The 17059-nt window shown below is 46.7% G+C and overlaps 2 protein-coding genes and 1 long non-coding RNA gene across 5 annotated transcripts; 2 read left to right on the plus strand and 1 right to left on the minus strand.

The window, feature by feature from the left end:
* Nucleotides 1-225: 225 nt before the first annotated feature.
* On the minus strand, nucleotides 226-12535 carry LOC101063560 (RAS guanyl-releasing protein 1). 3 transcript variants are annotated; one of them, XM_029832187.1, is made up of 17 exons: nucleotides 12051-12535; nucleotides 11453-11568; nucleotides 8333-8438; nucleotides 7193-7255; nucleotides 6984-7115; nucleotides 5796-5949; nucleotides 5480-5698; nucleotides 4683-4799; nucleotides 4323-4598; nucleotides 3868-3948; nucleotides 3337-3441; nucleotides 3024-3133; nucleotides 2738-2882; nucleotides 2621-2657; nucleotides 2130-2261; nucleotides 1222-1508; nucleotides 226-1127 (listed from the first exon to the last, which is right to left on the minus strand). In XM_029832187.1, the coding sequence occupies exons 1-17, from the start codon at nucleotides 12182-12184 to the stop codon at nucleotides 996-998; spliced, it is 2346 nt and encodes a 781-aa protein (XP_029688047.1). In that variant the 5' UTR covers nucleotides 12185-12535; the 3' UTR covers nucleotides 226-995. The 3 variants fall into 3 exon arrangements, with proteins under 3 accessions (XP_029688047.1, XP_029688037.1, XP_011615055.1); XM_029832177.1 differs by having other exon boundaries at nucleotides 11453-11628; nucleotides 12051-12534; XM_011616753.2 differs by having other exon boundaries at nucleotides 5480-5653; nucleotides 11453-11628; nucleotides 12051-12531.
* LOC115248453 (uncharacterized) lies at nucleotides 9909-11211 on the plus strand. The gene is made up of 3 exons (XR_003887331.1): nucleotides 9909-10005; nucleotides 10560-10632; nucleotides 11038-11211. It is a non-coding gene; the product is annotated as an uncharacterized lncRNA (long non-coding RNA).
* Nucleotides 12536-13692: 1157 nt separating the features above from the next.
* On the plus strand, nucleotides 13693-16757 carry exd1 (exonuclease 3'-5' domain containing 1). The gene is made up of 11 exons (XM_011616746.2): nucleotides 13693-13958; nucleotides 14051-14119; nucleotides 14195-14228; nucleotides 14313-14371; nucleotides 14440-14513; nucleotides 14603-14689; nucleotides 15179-15283; nucleotides 15351-15431; nucleotides 15512-15655; nucleotides 15739-15930; nucleotides 16012-16757. Exons 1-11 carry the CDS (start codon nucleotides 13829-13831, stop codon nucleotides 16510-16512), a joined length of 1476 nt encoding a protein of 491 aa, XP_011615048.1. The 5' UTR covers nucleotides 13693-13828; the 3' UTR covers nucleotides 16513-16757.
* Nucleotides 16758-17059: the final 302 nt, after the last annotated feature.

Below are 17059 nucleotides of genomic sequence, written 5' to 3' on the forward strand. Positions count from 1 at the left end.
CATTCTTTAAATCTCCGCACCACTTCTTCTTCTCTTCTTTGCTTAAGAAGCTTAAAATACCTCACCTGCATATTTGTTTCTTGTGGCTACACGATGAGGATAATTCCTTTGCAAAAGTAATGAGTGGTAAACTAAGCTTGCAAACTGCAACTCTGAACTGGCTGTCCAGAAGAAAAAGGTATGTCTTTAGCGAAGCCTGGCGGTCAAAGTGAGTAACGCAAGTAATTACGTTCTGTTGACAGTATTTATTACAATAAAACATAACTGACATGGCCCGGTGTGTTCTTTACATGTACAGCATTAGACACACGTGAGTGTTGACTCATGTGTAGGCTGACGCTGCAACGGTGATTACAAAAAACAGGGCAAGACAATAAAATTAAAAGCTTTAAAATGACTCCAGAGGACTTAAGCATAAATAAGACTGGCGGTACCAGTGTACTGTACAAAATGTCCATTAAAGTCTTTTGGTGAGCCGCGTAGTGTTTTTCTAATAACAGTTACAGAAACCTTCACATGCATTGATTTAAATGGACACAGATGTAAAACAGCACTTATGTACATTAGGGGACTTTACTATTACTACCAATAATAATAATAATAGATCCTAAACCAAATCTCATTTTCAGGCAGACTCAAATATTTATTCACAACAACAACTTTTCCATCTTCAGTGATTCACTACTATTAATAAAACAATCTGACATCAGTGCTGCAGCCCTCAAAATGTCCTTCATGGTTAGTGATATAGATGTGTGTGAGTGTGTGTTCATACACACAGACACACAGACACTTTGTACCATAAAATTAATAATTACTACTATAAAAACATAAGAATTTAGTTCCATTTGTTCCCATTGCACTTTGTGATGCCAAATGACTTCATCCTGCTCTACTGGTAATATAAGTTAAAGAGTGACTTTAGGTTTATAAATCCTGCCATAAGGGGGCAGCACCAGCCTTCCAGAGGACGTCAGATGTGGAGCGTGTGTCTATCAAGAGGAATCCTCCTCCACAGGGTGTAAGGCGTTCCTCTTCAGCAGCGTCTTCAGCATGTCCACCTCCCGCTCTGCCTCCCTCAGCTTCACGCGTAGTGTCTCGTTTGCTTTGACTAACCTGTGGTTGTCCTGCAACAAGAGACGGGAGACCTGAATGATCGGTGCATTTTGCTTTGAGTATGTGGGGAGGGGGGGGGGGGGAGGGGGCGGTCGCGACACTCACTGATTCCAGACATTCATAGGTGGGTTTGCTATCCTCCTCTCGGTTTTCCCACTTGGCACAGTGTCGCAGTGTTCTCACCGGGCTGGGACAGGAGGGGAGAGGAGGTGCTGCTGGGAGCAGGGCTGGTTGAGGGTCAGTGATGTCACTGGCTGCAGGGGGGAGCTGGGGTGCTTCTGTCTGGGTGCAGCTGTGGATCCTCTGAGGCCTGGAACATGACATGTCCGGGGACTCGGGGCTCCAGTCTTTGCTTTCATCGAGTGGGCGAGGGAATGGACATTCGTCTGATCCTGGAAATATGGAAAATCATTCATTTTAATAATTTATGTTATGTAATAATCTAAATAATTTGAATTGTTTTGTTTTTTTTAATCATGGAAAAACAAACAAACCACATAACATACAAAAAAATTCCAAACCGCAAAATAAAGTGACTCAGTTCAACACGATTCGAAACACACCAATAGGTCTTATGACCAAATCATACCTAGGCTGAGTGTGTGTAACCCCCCCCCCCACACACACACACGCACACACCTCCCAGTTTCACCAACCATAGCAAGTAAAAACGAAAGTGTTTGGAAGTTTCTGGTTTGCAGCAGTGAAACGACACTTGGGGGAAATCACCCTGATAACAGACCCGCCACTCTTGTCTTGGCCTTAAAGAGGTGTTTTTTGTTGTTTATTCTGCAGGAACAGAGGTTATTGGAAATGACAGGCCATGCCGTGTGACTGCAGGCCTGCTGCCGGGCGGCGGGCCACATGTCACGGTCACACCTTGCTTTATTTATTACCTCACCGGTGAGAGCGTGTATTTGTGTGTCTACGTGAACTATATTTGGTGTGCTTGCAAACAGACACAACACAATGATGTGAGCGCAACTAGCGCCCTAATCTACCATCAAACCCACCCTCCGTTGTCCCCATGGCGACGGGCGTCGAGCTCGGCGTCGGACTGTCGACAGCGTTCGTTCCTTTGCTGTTCTTCTTGCACTCGAAGGCCACCTGGTCTTTGCACAGTTTATGGCAGTTCATCCCACAGTCTGAGATAACGCAGAAAGAATGCACAAACGTGTAAGAACAAGAACAAGCAGCGGCTCTAAAGCTCCTCTGAACGCTATCAGTTCTGCAAATGCACTTCTGGTGTCTGCAGGCTTACTGTAAAACAAAGCATTTCTCATATCCTTGAAGAACTGGTAGAGAAAAACTGTGGTTTTTTTCATCTGTTGCAAGCTAGCCTGCTCGATGCAACGCAGAAAACCACACGGCACCTTCCTCAGCTCCACTTTACCTGCCTCCCCATGTGACCTTGGTTGTTTTTTTTTTACCACATTGCTAACATGCTGAACGCAGACCCGCGGTCACGCCCCGACGACGGACAGTTTTGCCTTGGATGAGTTACCTTTGCATCTGTAGCCCTGTTTGATGACGCCCCACAGCTGTGGTGAAGAAGGTGGAGGAAAGGATCAGCGAACATCGGCAAGCAAAGGAGAAACGGCGGCTCGGTCTTTGGACTTACAAATCCTGAGCAGTTGTCACAGAAGGTGGGCTTCATGTAGGTGGTCTCCTGGAAATTATGGACGAAACCAAGACCCAGTTTGGAACAGATGACACTGGCCCGCATGAAGTAGGCTGTGATCTCATCTCTGCTGACAAGGCCCTCCCTGAAAAGATAGATAGATAAATAGATGGATGGATGGATGGATGGATGGATGGATGGATGGATGGATGGATGGATGGATGGATGGATGGATGGATGGATGGATGGATGGATGGATGGATGGATGGATGTGTGAAGCACTCACTTCGCTTTGTCCAGGACGCAGAAGGAAAACGGAAAGCTAGCAGCAATTTTCTCAAACTCCCCTTGCGAGATGAAGCCGTTCTGGTCGTGATCGTAGTTCTTAAATACAGACTGTGGAAGACAAGAGGGAAACGCTGTCATTACTTTGTTTTCACAGAACAAATGCCACTGGGAAGGGGGGTGGGGGGGAGGGGGTGCACGCAGAGAAAAATTGTGGCTTTAAGGGGAATAATTAAAATAAATACAGGTTATGTAACGGTCTCCTTGCGTGGATGTGTAGAGACTGCTACTTGAAATAAAATGGACACACTTACATCCACCATTCTCTGTACGTGTTTGCTAATGGTTCGAGGGTCCGGTTTAGGAGCCACTCCTGATGCCCAGTCCACAAACACTGGAGGTCTAGAGGGGGTGGCTGGCTGATAGGAAAGGAAACCATCATTAAAACAACAATCATGAGTAGTCAGGTTATGTTTTCAAAAACTATCTGAGCAAGCTGACCCAAGGAATAATTCATATGTTGGAAATAGTTTTCCAGGGAATATGAGGAGGGTTGCTCTTTTAGCTTAGCTTAGCGAAAAATGTGTGTTTTGTTTGGGGTTCAATGAATAGAATCAGAATTTTCTTTTCAAATATTTAAATCTGTTGCTGTTGGGATGGTTATCTAAAGGTTATTATAGGTTTTCATAAATTCTGTTAATGGGCAGCTAATTTTTTAAAACTCACCTCTTCACCCACAAATTTAGCAACATGCTAAATGAACACGCGCGCTGTCCCAAATATCACATTAATTTAGCTGAACAGAGAACAATGGCGGCACGGATAAAACTGCTTTTATAACTCACGTGTGCTTTGCAGTTCTTTGGTTCCCTGGTGTAGGAGAGTTCGTAGATCTCATCCTCGGTGTAGTAAAGGTCCAGCGACAGCTTTAGAGAGAAAAACACGTGATGAGAAAGAGTTCTCCGTGTCGAGATGTTTCTCCTTGAAACATGTTTTGTCAAAATGAGATCACATGGTGTCTATTATCTCTTTATGGGCATTCGATTGTTGGAGTATGACTAACGCGGCGAACGGAGCTAACGCAACAATACAGAGATCTGAACAATCTCATTCACACTCGTCACCCACGCACTCACAGATCAGAGACGCTCATCGCGCCCACGGCAGTACGGACAATGCGTGTGCAGTAACGCGGTCATTTGCATCTGCTCGGGACTCCGATGGCGTCTACTGAGTCACGCCGAAAGGCACGTGACAGCCGGAACCGAAAAGGAAAAGATTGGCTGGAGAGGCGGGCTACCGTCAGAAGATGGACCAGGTCCTTGTTGGCGTCCAGGTTGGGGGGGATCTGCTGGAGCTGGATCAGCTCATTGATGTGGCTGTAGAGAGCCTGGAGCTTCTGGACGTTCACCTTGCTGTCCTCCACATAGTCTGACATGGCCTCATTGACCGAAATCAGGTCTTTGAGGTGGACGCCCAGGATGGGGATCTTGAAGCCGGTGCACCTGTTGTAAGCTTGCCTGTAGTTGTCGTAATTCCTGCAGGAGGACAGGAGGTCTGTCATCTCGTTCAGAACCTGAGGAGAGAGGAGCCTTCAGCGAGGTGCGGTGCCAGGAGGACAGCGAGTGGGTGGTTGCTTCTGGGAGTCGGGGTCGTTTACCTTGGTGACCTCGCTGTGCACGTGTGAGGTGGTGTCCTTCAGCCTGGAGATGGAGCTGTGGCACAGCCCTCCCACCACCGCCATTAGTGTGTTGTAGTTGTGTATGAGATGGAGACACTGGAGGACGCACACAAAAACACACACCCACTCGTATCAGTCCATCCACGCAAAAACATCCACGTAAGCACGCACGATTACACTTGTTCCAGGTAGCCCTGGGTTATATAACAGTTACATAAAGCGCGGTTGTTGTTACCCTCGCTGCTCCCTGAGAGCTCCCTCCTTTTGGAGATGAGCCTCTTTCCCTCCCTTTTCACTTCTCAAACTCACGCTGTTACTGAAGCATTATGGTGTGAAATTCATTTCCCCGTCCCTGGGGTTTTTAGGTCCGACAGCAGCGGCCTGGTGCATTAATGTTTCAGGCTAAAAGGGGTCCTCCGGAGTAACGGGGCTGCCTGAACTCCCCGGAGCCAGCAGCTCGCTCCACGGAAGCCCAGGAGCAATCCGGAGAAGCAATGGCTGCCCAGCAGGCCTCTTGTTTTTCCACTTGCACAACATCTCAGTGTGATCCACCGGATGTCTCCATTATGTTGTTGTTTTTTTTCAGCGGGTAAAATTGTGTGCAGCAAAAGCCTGCAGAGCAGAACCATCAGCAGCTCCGCGCGTGCTACGAAGCCGCCAGAATACAACAGCAGGCGCCTTTTTTCACGCATAAAGGAAGTATATAAATAAAGAACCATCTTTTTTTCGCCTTTCCTTCTAATTGTGAACGAGTGTGGGCTTGAATCAACCGCTACCTCGGCCACGTGGATGAACTTGGTGAAAACCTCAGCTCTCAGCTGAGCGGTCGGCCTGCTCAGCACCATCAGCTGAACCCACTGGGAGATACCATTACACAGGGCGATGGAACGCTCCATTGCAGGGATGTCCTTCATGCAGCAGTTGCGGATGTAGTTCTGGTAGTCTAAAAACTGGCACATAGAGCAGAGAGACGTGCATGAAGCGGTGCACGGAAACTGTAGAGAAAAACCCCACGGAGGAAACACCATCACATGTGGGAAAGACATTAACTCTGCAAACTGGAACGAGTTTTGGTTTTTTTTTTAAACTCACTGATATCCTGCAGAAGGACTTGAACTCCAGATACGTGAGGTGCTCGGCAAGCTCGATGGGCTCCAGGTGGTCAAAAAGAAGGGAGACTTTCCTCTTCTTGCTGGGGTTAGGTATAATTTTCTGGCTGGCTTTCCACGACCAATCCCGCTCGTTTCTAGAAGGAAACGACGACACGCTGACGTTGATGGCGAGATTGTGAAGGTTTGTGAGCCAATGAAACGCAGCCAGGGCACTAGGGTCGGAACTCCGCAGTCAGTCGGGAAACTAAAACCCCCCAGTTAGACCTTGGTGAGCCTGTCAGGTGGGGGTCAGGAATCCCCCCCACATAGGCCGTCATTCACCCACACAATCACACCGAAGGGCATTTAGAGCCGCTGATCTGTGTAATGAGCACATCTGTGGGAGGAGAAGGCGGCCCTGACCTAAACTGGAGATACTAGTCTGTAGGAGGCTGGGCTGGGAGCTGGAGGGTTTCTGGTTCAAATCCCAAGTGCAGACCAAACCATACTGGCCATGAGCAAGGTGCTCCCTGTGTGTTATCGTTACATACTCACGTAGACTAAGGTCTTTGCACTAAACAGAGTTTGGCAACAGTAATATCCGCCTCTGCAATCAATAAAGGCCACTTCTTCTTTTCATCAGTTCTCTTTAATTTTTCCGCCCACCAAACGCGTGATGACGTGACCTGGACAACCTGCTGAATGTTTTACAGAGCAAATGTCGCCTCCGTTGTTAGCCAGATTAGCTGAACTATGCCTGGCACACTCGATGGAGGAACAGCCTCCGTACATGTGACTGAAGATTCATTTTTGTAAATAACTCTTTGGTAAAACGGGCCAGAGAGCTGCGGCTCGCCGCACAATCATCTCACTCTTCCGCTCTTCTTGTGCTCTCTACCGAACTCAACCACCTCTAATCTCTCGACATTTTCTTCATCCTGGATTTCTTGTAATTTAAATGCATTAATTGTTAATGGTTATTTAGAGGCATTCGCCACCAGGTTGCACACCGAGGAACCCGAGCGACCTGAAAATTGAGTCCGATTCTGAAATTTCACTTTCTTGGCAACTGAAAACAAGCAGCACCGTTTTGGCAGTACTCATTCTGAGGCTCGCAATTGGTATCAGTAGTTTCGGTGACTGAATCAGCCTCCTGTCGGCAGCCGGCTGCTCATAAATTATCACTTACATCCATTTTGTCTCGAGGAGAGTGCAGAGATGCTCCTGCCCCTGCTCTCTGATCATCTCGCGGAACTCTTCCAGGCTGTCGGACAAGCTGTGGTGCAACCGGAACATCATCCAAAACTCGCGGATCCAGTGCCTGTTGGTTCAGCACGACATCCCATGACTGACACAGAAGGACGAGACTCTGAAACGTGCCCATGGGCAAAAACTGACCTGATGAAAAAGCAAATCTTCTGGCACGCCGTCGGGTGCTCGCGGTCCAGCGCTGTTTTAAATGTGAGGACCTTGGTTAAGGAGTTAACTGTTGTGAATTCATTAGAATTTTTAAGGGGACTCTCATGGCTTAACGCAGGTGTATTCAGTCAACGGCGGACGCGGGGTCGAGTCCACCGCTGCACTTCTTTGGCGCGCAAAAAAACTGCAGCGGCCCCAGCAAAAAGACGAACACAAGTGGCGCGTGGGAGGAGGCGACTCCGATGTGAAAACACTGACGAGCATCAGTGAATCACTCTGAGTGAGGGGACAATAAAAAGGGAACTGCTGATCATACCCAGCGCTGGTCATATTTGGAGAGCATTTACCGGCGATGCCCTGGTCACCCTACAAAATCACCGCTCCATACATTGAGAGGAAGATCAGGGCGAAGCGGGGCGTTTAAAAAAAAGGCTAATTGCGTCACGGGAGCAGACAAGTGCCCACTCGATCCCAGGGCCAGACAGCGACTGAGGCTGTCGCAGGCCCCTCTATCTCTTCCCCCATCCTAACCCACACACAACAGATTTATTTGATCGGACCTAGTGGGTCTACAGCTCAGAGCAAGAGGGTTAAAAATAGCGGCGGTAGTTGGGGGGGGGGTGCTCTGACGTGGGTCCGCGTGAGCTTAGACCCGTTTAAGCGACAGAGGGGCTGCGTTTATATATAGGTGGAGAGGACTCCTGTCTGAACGAGGCAGAGTTAATTAACACCTGAAGCCGCGAGGCTGCTCGTCGGGCCAGCGGGCTCCTGTGAGAGGCTCCGTGACGCCACGGCTCTCTCCTGAATGGAGCCAGATCAGCGTCCTCCACTCATCCGCACATGCTACAAAAAAAGAAAGAAAAAAGCTTTTTTTCTTAGCTTGAAAAATAATCCTGTTATTGCTCTTAGGAGGATGACTCAGGACGAAGGGCATCGACAGCACAAACAGGCAGCAGGAGTAAACACGACATTCCACCCTGTTCTACACCAACAGCTGCAGGCTGCGCTGTAGAGAGGCCGACTCTGACTCCCTGTTGCTGTTGACAACGAGGCAAAATCAGCACCCGGCCGAGCCGGAGATCCGACGCCATCTCGTTCGAGTTTTGTGCCGGAGGATATAGAGCGATGACTTTGTCCAGGAGATCGCTGGATGTGATGAGGAAGCGGTGCATGGTGAGGGTGATGTTCAGCAGGTGGCTGCTCCCACAGACGCAGCCGTTCGAGTCTGCAAGACAGGAAACTCCAGCTTAGCCTTCCAGACTCTTTTGGCGCTGTTAGAAATGCACTTTTATTTTGCATTTCTGATCAGCACCATTCGGACGCTCAAAGAGAGAGAGGCTGGAGAGTAACAGATGTGTGCGATTTTAAATAAACGTAAAGTTTCTTTGTTTTTTATTTTACGTTCAAAAACTTTAGCGAGACGTCCAGAAACAACTGCCGTCTCGGTTCGCTGATGTCATTTGCAGCCGGTAGCTAGCAGGAAGTGCAGCTAAAGCACTCAAGAATCTCTACAGACATCTAAAGCCCAGAGTTTCCACCCTCATGGCGGCCGTCCAATCAGACGCACAGCTCACCGGGAATATTTCACATCACAATGATGACAAAACAGGTTCAGTGTTTCTGATGGCTGAGATAAAACATTTCTAATTATTACTGCATTCATTCCAAAGGGCTCAAAGACATTGTTTTGTAGAACATGATTAAGTCACTAAAAACAAAGGGCGCATCCAGGTGCTGCAGCCGTCCACCAGGGGGCTGCTACGACCTCAATGTTGCTCCGCATGTCGCTCTCAGAATCAGAATTCAGAATCAGATTTATTTATTGCCATTGTTCATGTAGTACACAGTAATACACGAGCTAGGAATTTGTCTCGGTGTGACGCTGCAACATTCAACATAGAGAAGACGCGCTAATCCAGCTCTGCGTGTCCTTATTCACAAATTTATTCACAGTAAGACATATTTCTTGTTAAAGTTTGCCCTCAGTGGAAGAGGACAGATGCTGTTTCTGCATTTATGGCCAAAATTCAAGGTTAAGCAGCTGTGACTGATCCACAGTCAGTTTCTGCTGCTTCGCTGTCTGCAGGCTGTTTCTGAACGTCAGACCTCCGATTGTGAGAACAGCGGCTGTTCGCTTCTCTCACTAAACTTTTTCACTTCCTATTTCCTTCTGCGTATGTCACTTCCTCTCTTTGTGACCAACCACCTTTCCTTATTTTGGGTGTCTTTGCGTCACACAACAAGACCTCATTTTTTGTAACCGCGTTTTAAACCCGTCCACACCAGCCTCCCGCAGGAGAACGGGCTGAACGGAGGGTTCTCCGGCTGAGGACTGTTTCCCTTTAAGATTCGCCAGTTTCTCCGCACCATCAAGGACATCAGGTGTCTGTGCGCTCACTTTCAAACCGGATCACCTTGGAAATACCTTGGGTGCCATGGCAACATGTGTTTTTTTTCTCTTTTGGTTGTTTTTAACCTTTGTTATCTGTAAGCAAGTCACCACTCCAGATGCGGCTGACTAATCCAGCCCTCATAGCCAACCTGGGACAGGTCTGTGTGGCAGAGCCAGCTGAACCGGTGTCAGCATCTATAAAGGCATCAGAATCTGAAGGAAGTGATGTCATTAGGTAAACAAATGTGTCATCCTGTATTTTCACAACGTTCCAACCGCTAACCCTGTGTGTGCAGGGTTAGCTGCGAGGGGAAATCCTCTCTGAGTGTGTGTTCCTGACTGGAAAATTTGGAAACCTGCTGTTCCACATCGCCGGGCAGCACCTGACCCACTTAACCAGGTTATCTCATGAGTCCATCAGAGCCAACGCTGCCTATCGCTCTTCCCTGTTATGACAGAGACGCTGGAGCTGCACGCACTCTTCGTTCCAGACGTCAGATATTCAACTGCCTGTAGGCACCACAGCATTAATATCTAAATATAAAGTGAAGGTGAAACAAGGTAAAACTAAATTTGGCAAAATAATCATTGGTTCCTTCACTAGTGCCCCCTACTGGTCAAGATTGAGACCCCAGCTGCTCTTAGAAGCCCCAAATTTGTGCTTGGGTTCAAAAAGTAATCGCTGTACCAAGCTGCTTTTCTACTCAACATAAATTAAGTAAAAAGCCTTTGTTAAAGGAGCTGTTAACATACATTTAAATATCAATCAAACAGCAATTTTGGAGCTCAATATCATCTATTCAGATTACTATGAAGAGTAATACTAAGAGGGATGATAGAACTGGGTCAAAACTGTTGCATTCAGAGTCTGTGGTGCAGCCCAGTGGGGTTTAAGGACAGTGATGATGTCACTTTGTATTGATCTGTGCCTCACGGTCTTCTGCCTTTTTAAAGGCTACCCAGCATGTGAGGATCGCCGTTAGAAGAGCTGACCTTTAGCTGCAGCCGGGCATGAACTCACCATCAGGTAATCCTTCAAATAGCTCACAGGTGCCCTCCCGCATTTGAAACGGTGGCAGGACTGCTGGGGGGGGAAGGGTTCGCTTGTGATGTGGGACAGAAGGAGCAGGTATGTCCTCTGTATTAGGGGCAGCTGTTTTGAAGGAAAGTCCCCGTTATGACACGCTCAACCCGCTCAGACAGCATCTCTGTGATGTGCAGCTCAGAGCTTGCAGAGTTTACAGGGCCGTGATGGCGTCATCATCTCGTCAGATTCCCTCTATACCATAATTACACCTCAAATGAATATTCCCTTATTCACATGTGAGGTTGACCGACATACATTACTGGCCAGTGCAACCCAGCAGGTAAATAGTAGTTACGGGATGTCATTATGCGTGCAGTACATTGTAACGCTTCTCTATTGCTCTAGGTCCATTTGTGTAACTAGGCAACGGCAGTTTGCAAGCATGTCTCTTCAGAGACACAATCACGGTAAGTCTGAGAGCACTCCAGACAATGATCTTTGCCTGATTGATCCAACAGCACCCCCACTCAGTCCCTGCTTTTAGTAATATTTAAATCATCTACACTAGTCAGAATGCAGAATTACATATATGTGTAGATACAAGTGTGCCCATATACCTGCACATATATGTGTATTTAGATTTTGAAGAGAAAACAATTGAGAAAAAGACTAATTGTGATCACAGAAACCAGGTTTTTCCTGCTCCCGAAGAGTGTTTCTCAACCGGCCAGTGCAGAAATCACATGTCAAACCCGGTCAGTAATACACAGACTTTGCCCAGAAAGACTTGTAATAATCTCAAAGCTACACCCGGACTTACCAAAGGACTGCAAACAGGCCTGGATGAGCTCCTCCCAGGTCGCCCCTTTGGTGAGGTGCCCCAGAGCCATGGCCGGTTTGCCTGGTGCGCTGTGGGTTGGATTGGGTTTGTGGAATCTGTGGGGACGGCCCGGGGGAGAAACCTTAGACTTGGATCTGCATCCCGGGCCCACTCTCCTTAAGAAAATCCAGCACAAGTATGGTGATGCGGCGGGCGGCTTGTTGTAGTGAAAATGCATCTATATTTGCATGCTAGATGATGTCGGCCTACACCAACCTGTTCTTAAGGTACGATTATAAAACCGCGAGCGAATTTCGCATGAATCTATTTGTTTAACTGTCACAAAAACACCGAGCCATTGTTTCAACTCTAGACCACCCCCACCCCCTCCTTTTTTTTGGTATTTTTCGATGCATTGTTCTAATTTCCTTCCTTGAACTTCGGGAAATGCCTGTTGATTGCGGACATCCACTTTAAACAGTTGTGCGGCCTGATTTTTACGCACCTCCCAAACCTGTAATCACTTCTAAAGTAGTTTATCAAACTGCCCGAATAAGTCCGCGTGCATGTTGGTTTAGGACTTTTAAATATAACTCACGCGTCGCTCTTTCCCTTTTCGTCAGCCAGACTTTCATTGTGGTTGTTTTCCTTTGCTTGGCATCCCATGGCGAGGTACTGGGCGACGAGCGGCTGAACGAGGCTGTCCATCTGCGTTCTCTTCGATGGGAGCATTTCATCTCCGTGCGCAGCGAAGTGCGCCTCCGCGGTCACTGCAGCATTGTGCTGACTCGTCAACGCACGTTACACAATTAAGAGTCACCGAGCTCGCCAGCGAGGGGGCGGCCGTGGCTTGTCACTCACGCACTGTGGGGCTCCGCGTCTCAACTCCGTGCGTCAAAAGGCGCGTTTTCACTGGGTCTTGCCTTAATCAATCATTCTGGCTTCCTTGAGTTTGTCGGCGGAAAAACATGTGCTGCGCGTTGCCCTCGCCTCATTCATCTAATTTGAAAGATTTTTAAAAAAAATTGTTCTTCATTGTTAGGCACAGCGGCAATAATATTTAACCATCTGCACCACATTGTGGTAATGAAACATCATTACAATGTTAATAGAATCATTTTTTTTTAATCAAAAATAAAAGTGGCGAAACGAAGTGAAGAGTTTTTCTTTCGTGATTTATATAAACAAGTCTCGGTGTCTTCTGCCATCTGTTTGTTTAAGTGAATCCTCCTTTTTATAAACCTTGTTTGTTCAGACTGCAGAATAAACAGGAAAAAGGTGGAACCCGGTCTCAACAGTTGTTCGAGATTCCATTGTGGCTTATGACAGATAACGCGTTGTGGTATCGTGTGGGTGGTCAAGAAGAGGGTGTTTCCTGGAGACATCACGGAGACGGCCGCGTCTTCATCACGTTGGCTGGCTGGAGTGTTGAAGAACTCTCGCTGTTCTGTTGTAAAACAAAGTTTGGGTCCCGAAGGTTTTATTTAAATAGCTAATATTCGCTCTTTGGCGCCATCTAGTGGTAGAAAATAAGAATATGCAGAATGGAACGAGGCATCAGTAGTTGATATTCTGTTAATCGTGTAATAATAATTTTGCACATTGGCCCTTTAAGGGATTTTACAGGCAAGTACTGGAAAAACACTGCTTCTTATAAAGTGTCCTGTTCATAAAAATCACCTGTCACATGATGATAGTGATGATGATTTACAGTTTTGATATGACCTGAATGTGATTCCTCATACGTTAAGACCTTTAGTATCCATGCAATTACGAGCTGCCTCCCTCTGATAAATTTCCTCCCTGTTTTGTCCACAAATACGTCTGGAATAATGTGTCACCCCATCTGCAGACGGCTGAAGTCATTAGAACCTGCTTGGCTGCTTTCTTCTGACAATGCTGCTTGTCTGGAGCCTGTTGTGATCTGCCATCACAGACAAGGAGGCCCCAAACCTGCAGCCCTCTTGTGTATAGTACAGCACAATCAAGGAAATCATTATCTTTGAGTACAGTCAATTATTTATTTATTTGTTTTTATTTATACGATGTCTTCGACTGCCCCCTGTTGGACAAACCGTGTTTCGCTTTATTTACTGACCACAACAGAGAAAATAAAAAACCTACAGACATCATAAAATAGTTTGTTTGTTTTTGAATTTGTATAGATTTATTTTTGTATCTTGTGCATTATGTTGCCATATAATGTAAAATACTGTCTTTGAGAATCGCCCTCCTAATATATTGTGTCTCATCTTGATGCCGTCACCCACAGATTTTAAATGAACGAGGTGACATTGAACGCCCCATCAAGTAGCTTCGCCACGCTCGTATACATACATAAATCTATATGCATTGATTCAGACGCGTGTCTACAAAATGCATATGGAAGATGACCATTTTTTGAATCTGTTCAAGGGAAAACGCATTAAGTTGTCTCTCAGGACAGCTTCTTACATTGGCGTCGTCCAGCGTATCAACGCCAACAAAACGCTGGTGTTGGCGGACGGTGATAATTGAACTTTTTATACCTGTTGCTGGTTCTAGACACATCGAACGGATTTAAACTAACTGCATATTCATGTTTTTCAATTGTTTCAGTTGTATATTGCAGCAATGGCTGTAAAATCCCAGGCACAAAAGTGTTTTTCGGCCATGAGGTTCTGAATGGTGCGCAAATGGTTTGTGGCTAATAGCTAATATTTTAAGTTTGTGAATGCTTAATTTGGGTTTATTCATTAACAGTGGAGCTGGTAGACGAAACAAGCAGAGAGAGCGGGTGAGAAAACAACCACCAACATGTTCATATTGATGACATGATGTGGAACAAACTGAAGTTACACAAAATTCCAAATGCCTGCAGACCCAAAGTTCCTCCTAAAATGGAAACGGCCCACACGAGCATGAGTAACCTTAATTTGGGTGAGTAAAACAACTGATTAATAAACTTTTCTTGGATGAGTTCCAAACATCTTTCACTTATTTACCAGATAATATAGAAGAGGAGGAAGATTGTGTCCACTTTGTGGTCATTGATGAGTTTCAGGAGAAGTTTGGAGCTGCTGTGAGTTTATCTGTGGCCAAAGATTTAGTCTTTATAGAGTGAAACCTGCACCTGTATTTAAATCTGAAATAGTATATCTTCTACTGTAGGTGATGCACATCAAGAGCCAGTGTGTGATCGGTGTTGGAGCTGACGGTTTAAAGATGTTCGAACATGGAAGACTGTGTTGGCTGCAGGTGAGAAGCCAAGATCATCTGGTTTATCTGAAGTCTTTCATCTCTTCTCTTGCTCCGGACACACCCTGAGAGCAGAAATTTGGATTTGTTATTGTGTGCATCTTACTGGAGGAACATGTGCCCAGTTAACAGACTGAGCTGGCCATTGTGTACCGCGACTGCTGAGTCGGCAGAATACCCTCGGCAAAAGTGGATTTGGAACTAAGCAGTGAATAAATTACAACCTTTGCACCTCGTCCTCATAAGCTGTGATGTAATGCAGGGCTCCTTACGTTTAAGCCTTATTCACATCGCGTTCAAACAACATATCATTGTTTTTCACAAATTAAGTTAGATGCAACTTGTTTTCTGTGATTGAAAAGTGAGGGTGAGGATGAAATTCTTCAGCAAATGAGAACATTGAGCTGAAACATGAAGAGCTGTTCTCAGGCATCGGGGCTGCTTTTACGTATGACAAGAAAGCAACTTAAACTCTTCTCTTCTATCTAGATTTCCACTAAAAAGAAAGTGTACCTGTTTGACATCCTGATACTTGGCTCCATGGCCTTTCGCAATGGTCTCTCCTCCATCCTGGAGAATAAAGAAATCCTGAAGGTGAACACACCTGAAGCGCTGGTGTTACGCTGCAGACGATTACCAGCAGGTTTGGTTTCACCCGCAGGTCCTTCACGACTGCAGAGACGTCGCTGGTTGCCTGATTGGTCAGTTTGGAGTAAAGCTAACCAACGTCTTTGACACTCAGGTACGCGTGTTTGGGGTCGATTGTGAGCCGCTTGGTGGCTTTTTCATGTTTCTCTGGTGTGTTTTTGCATCTGTGTTTAGGTGGCCGATGTCATGTGCTTCCACTCAGCCACGGGGGGCTTCCTCCCAAACAGAGTTAGCTCTTTAGAGCAGGCGCTGAGCCTCCATCTCCGGGTGCCCTCCTCTCACCTCTTATTACTCCAGACCAAGTCCCAGCTGACACAGGTAGAGCACGCCTTCTTCTCCCAGACGCTTTTATTGGAATGTGCTATTCTCACGCGTGTGTGCATGTGTGTATGTGTTCACAGGACGATGCAGAGGTGTGGCAGATGCGGCCGAGTCCCTTCCCGGTGCTCAGATTGATGGCTGTGTCAGTGGTGCACCTGCATGCCCTCAGACTGGTGCTGCTGGATAATCTCATGACGGACTACATGAATCTAGTGGATTCGTACCTAAATAACAGCAACTATAAACCCGGAGAACTGCAGCAAGTCGACACGGTAACTTGAAGCTTTTAAGCTTTTTAAGATGGTGACTCTATTGAAAGTCTTTCTAAAGTCAGTGGTCTCTCTTCTCCTCAGGAAGCCTTGGCTTTGCCTCCAGAGCTCAGAAAGCTGGAGCAGATGTTGCAGGAGCGTCGGGAGCAGGCGATGAGCCGCTACCCCGTCAACGACCAGGGTCTGCTGGCTCGCTTCAGCCCCCGAGCCCAGCCCCCAACCCAGACTTCCCCTGCAGCGCAGGAGCCGAGCCACACTCGGGCACACTCTGTGGAACCGTCTTCTCCTCCAAAACAGCTGGACCGTGTCCTTCAGAGCGTCAAAGAGGATTCACCATCTGATATCTGCGTCTCCACTGACGCCGAGATGCTAAAACCGGCTGCTGCGTTAGATCTCAGAGAAGAAATGTCTGTAGATGTTCCTCTGGCACCGATGGGTGTGGGCGGGGGACGTTCAGAGGTGTCCACAGAAAGACCTTTCAGGAATGTGCAGTCAGCCTTCAATCCCTTGCCCACCATAGGAAGAGGCGCTCTCCTCCACATGTTACAAGCTCAGAATCTCTGTGGTAAACAGCCAGTGGGGTGATTACAGCTCCATTGTACCCCAATGCTGATAATTCTCCTGTCCGTCACTCAAGTGTTCAAATATTCAGATGTTATGAAAGCCTGTACATCCTTTTACAGGGTTGGTTGTAATTCCGCCTAATGGCCAGTAGAGGGTAGCTAATGTGTTCTGTTCAGGGTTCATTTAAAAAACAGGTCTTGTATGTTTGGAAAAAAACTGGTCTGTTGTGTTGGGCTACAGCAAATAAAATTATACTGATTTATAAATATTGTATTGCCTTCAAACTTTAGCTTTGACGATTATAATGTTAATTATAACCACATCTATAAGCATCTGTACATTAAAACATAATACACTTAGTTTACCAAGATTCATTGCCACTAAAGCTTGGTCTTTGCAGTTAATTGACAGTGAAAAGCAGAAAGGATCTGTTCTTTTTGCGAAAACATCGTTAACTGACAGTCCTTTTCATTACCGATGAAAAATACACCAGACTTGGCACAGGCAGAACTTTGACAGCAGCTCTGTGCAACCTCGGTCGCCGCCGCCGCCGCTCCCTAGCAAATAA

The sequence above is a fragment of the Takifugu rubripes genome, chromosome 2 (assembly GCF_901000725.2).
Source record: "Takifugu rubripes chromosome 2, fTakRub1.2, whole genome shotgun sequence".
NCBI lineage: Eukaryota > Metazoa > Chordata > Actinopteri > Tetraodontiformes > Tetraodontidae > Takifugu > Takifugu rubripes.

What these genes read in the sequence shown, in the direction of transcription:
- LOC101063560 (XM_029832177.1), bottom strand. Translation starts at nt 12,184, where the DNA reads ATGCTCCCATCGAAGAGAACGCAGATGGACAGCCTCGTTCAGCCGCTC. An exon ending in GGCCTGTTTGCAGTCCTTTG is followed by an intron (nt 8,439 to 11,452) that starts GTAAGTCCGGGT and finishes CCTGTCTTGCAG; the next exon opens with ACTCGAACGGCTGCGTCTGT. An exon ending in TGCGTCCTGGACAAAGCGAA is followed by an intron (nt 2,883 to 3,023) that starts GTGAGTGCTTCA and finishes CTATCTTTTCAG; the next exon opens with GGAGGGCCTTGTCAGCAGAG.
- exd1 (XM_011616746.2), top strand. Translation starts at nt 13,829, where the DNA reads ATGCATATGGAAGATGACCATTTTTTGAATCTGTTCAAGGGAAAACGC. An exon ending in CATGAGTAACCTTAATTTGG is followed by an intron (nt 14,372 to 14,439) that starts GTGAGTAAAACA and finishes CTTATTTACCAG; the next exon opens with ATAATATAGAAGAGGAGGAA. An exon ending in CCAACGTCTTTGACACTCAG is followed by an intron (nt 15,432 to 15,511) that starts GTACGCGTGTTT and finishes ATCTGTGTTTAG; the next exon opens with GTGGCCGATGTCATGTGCTT.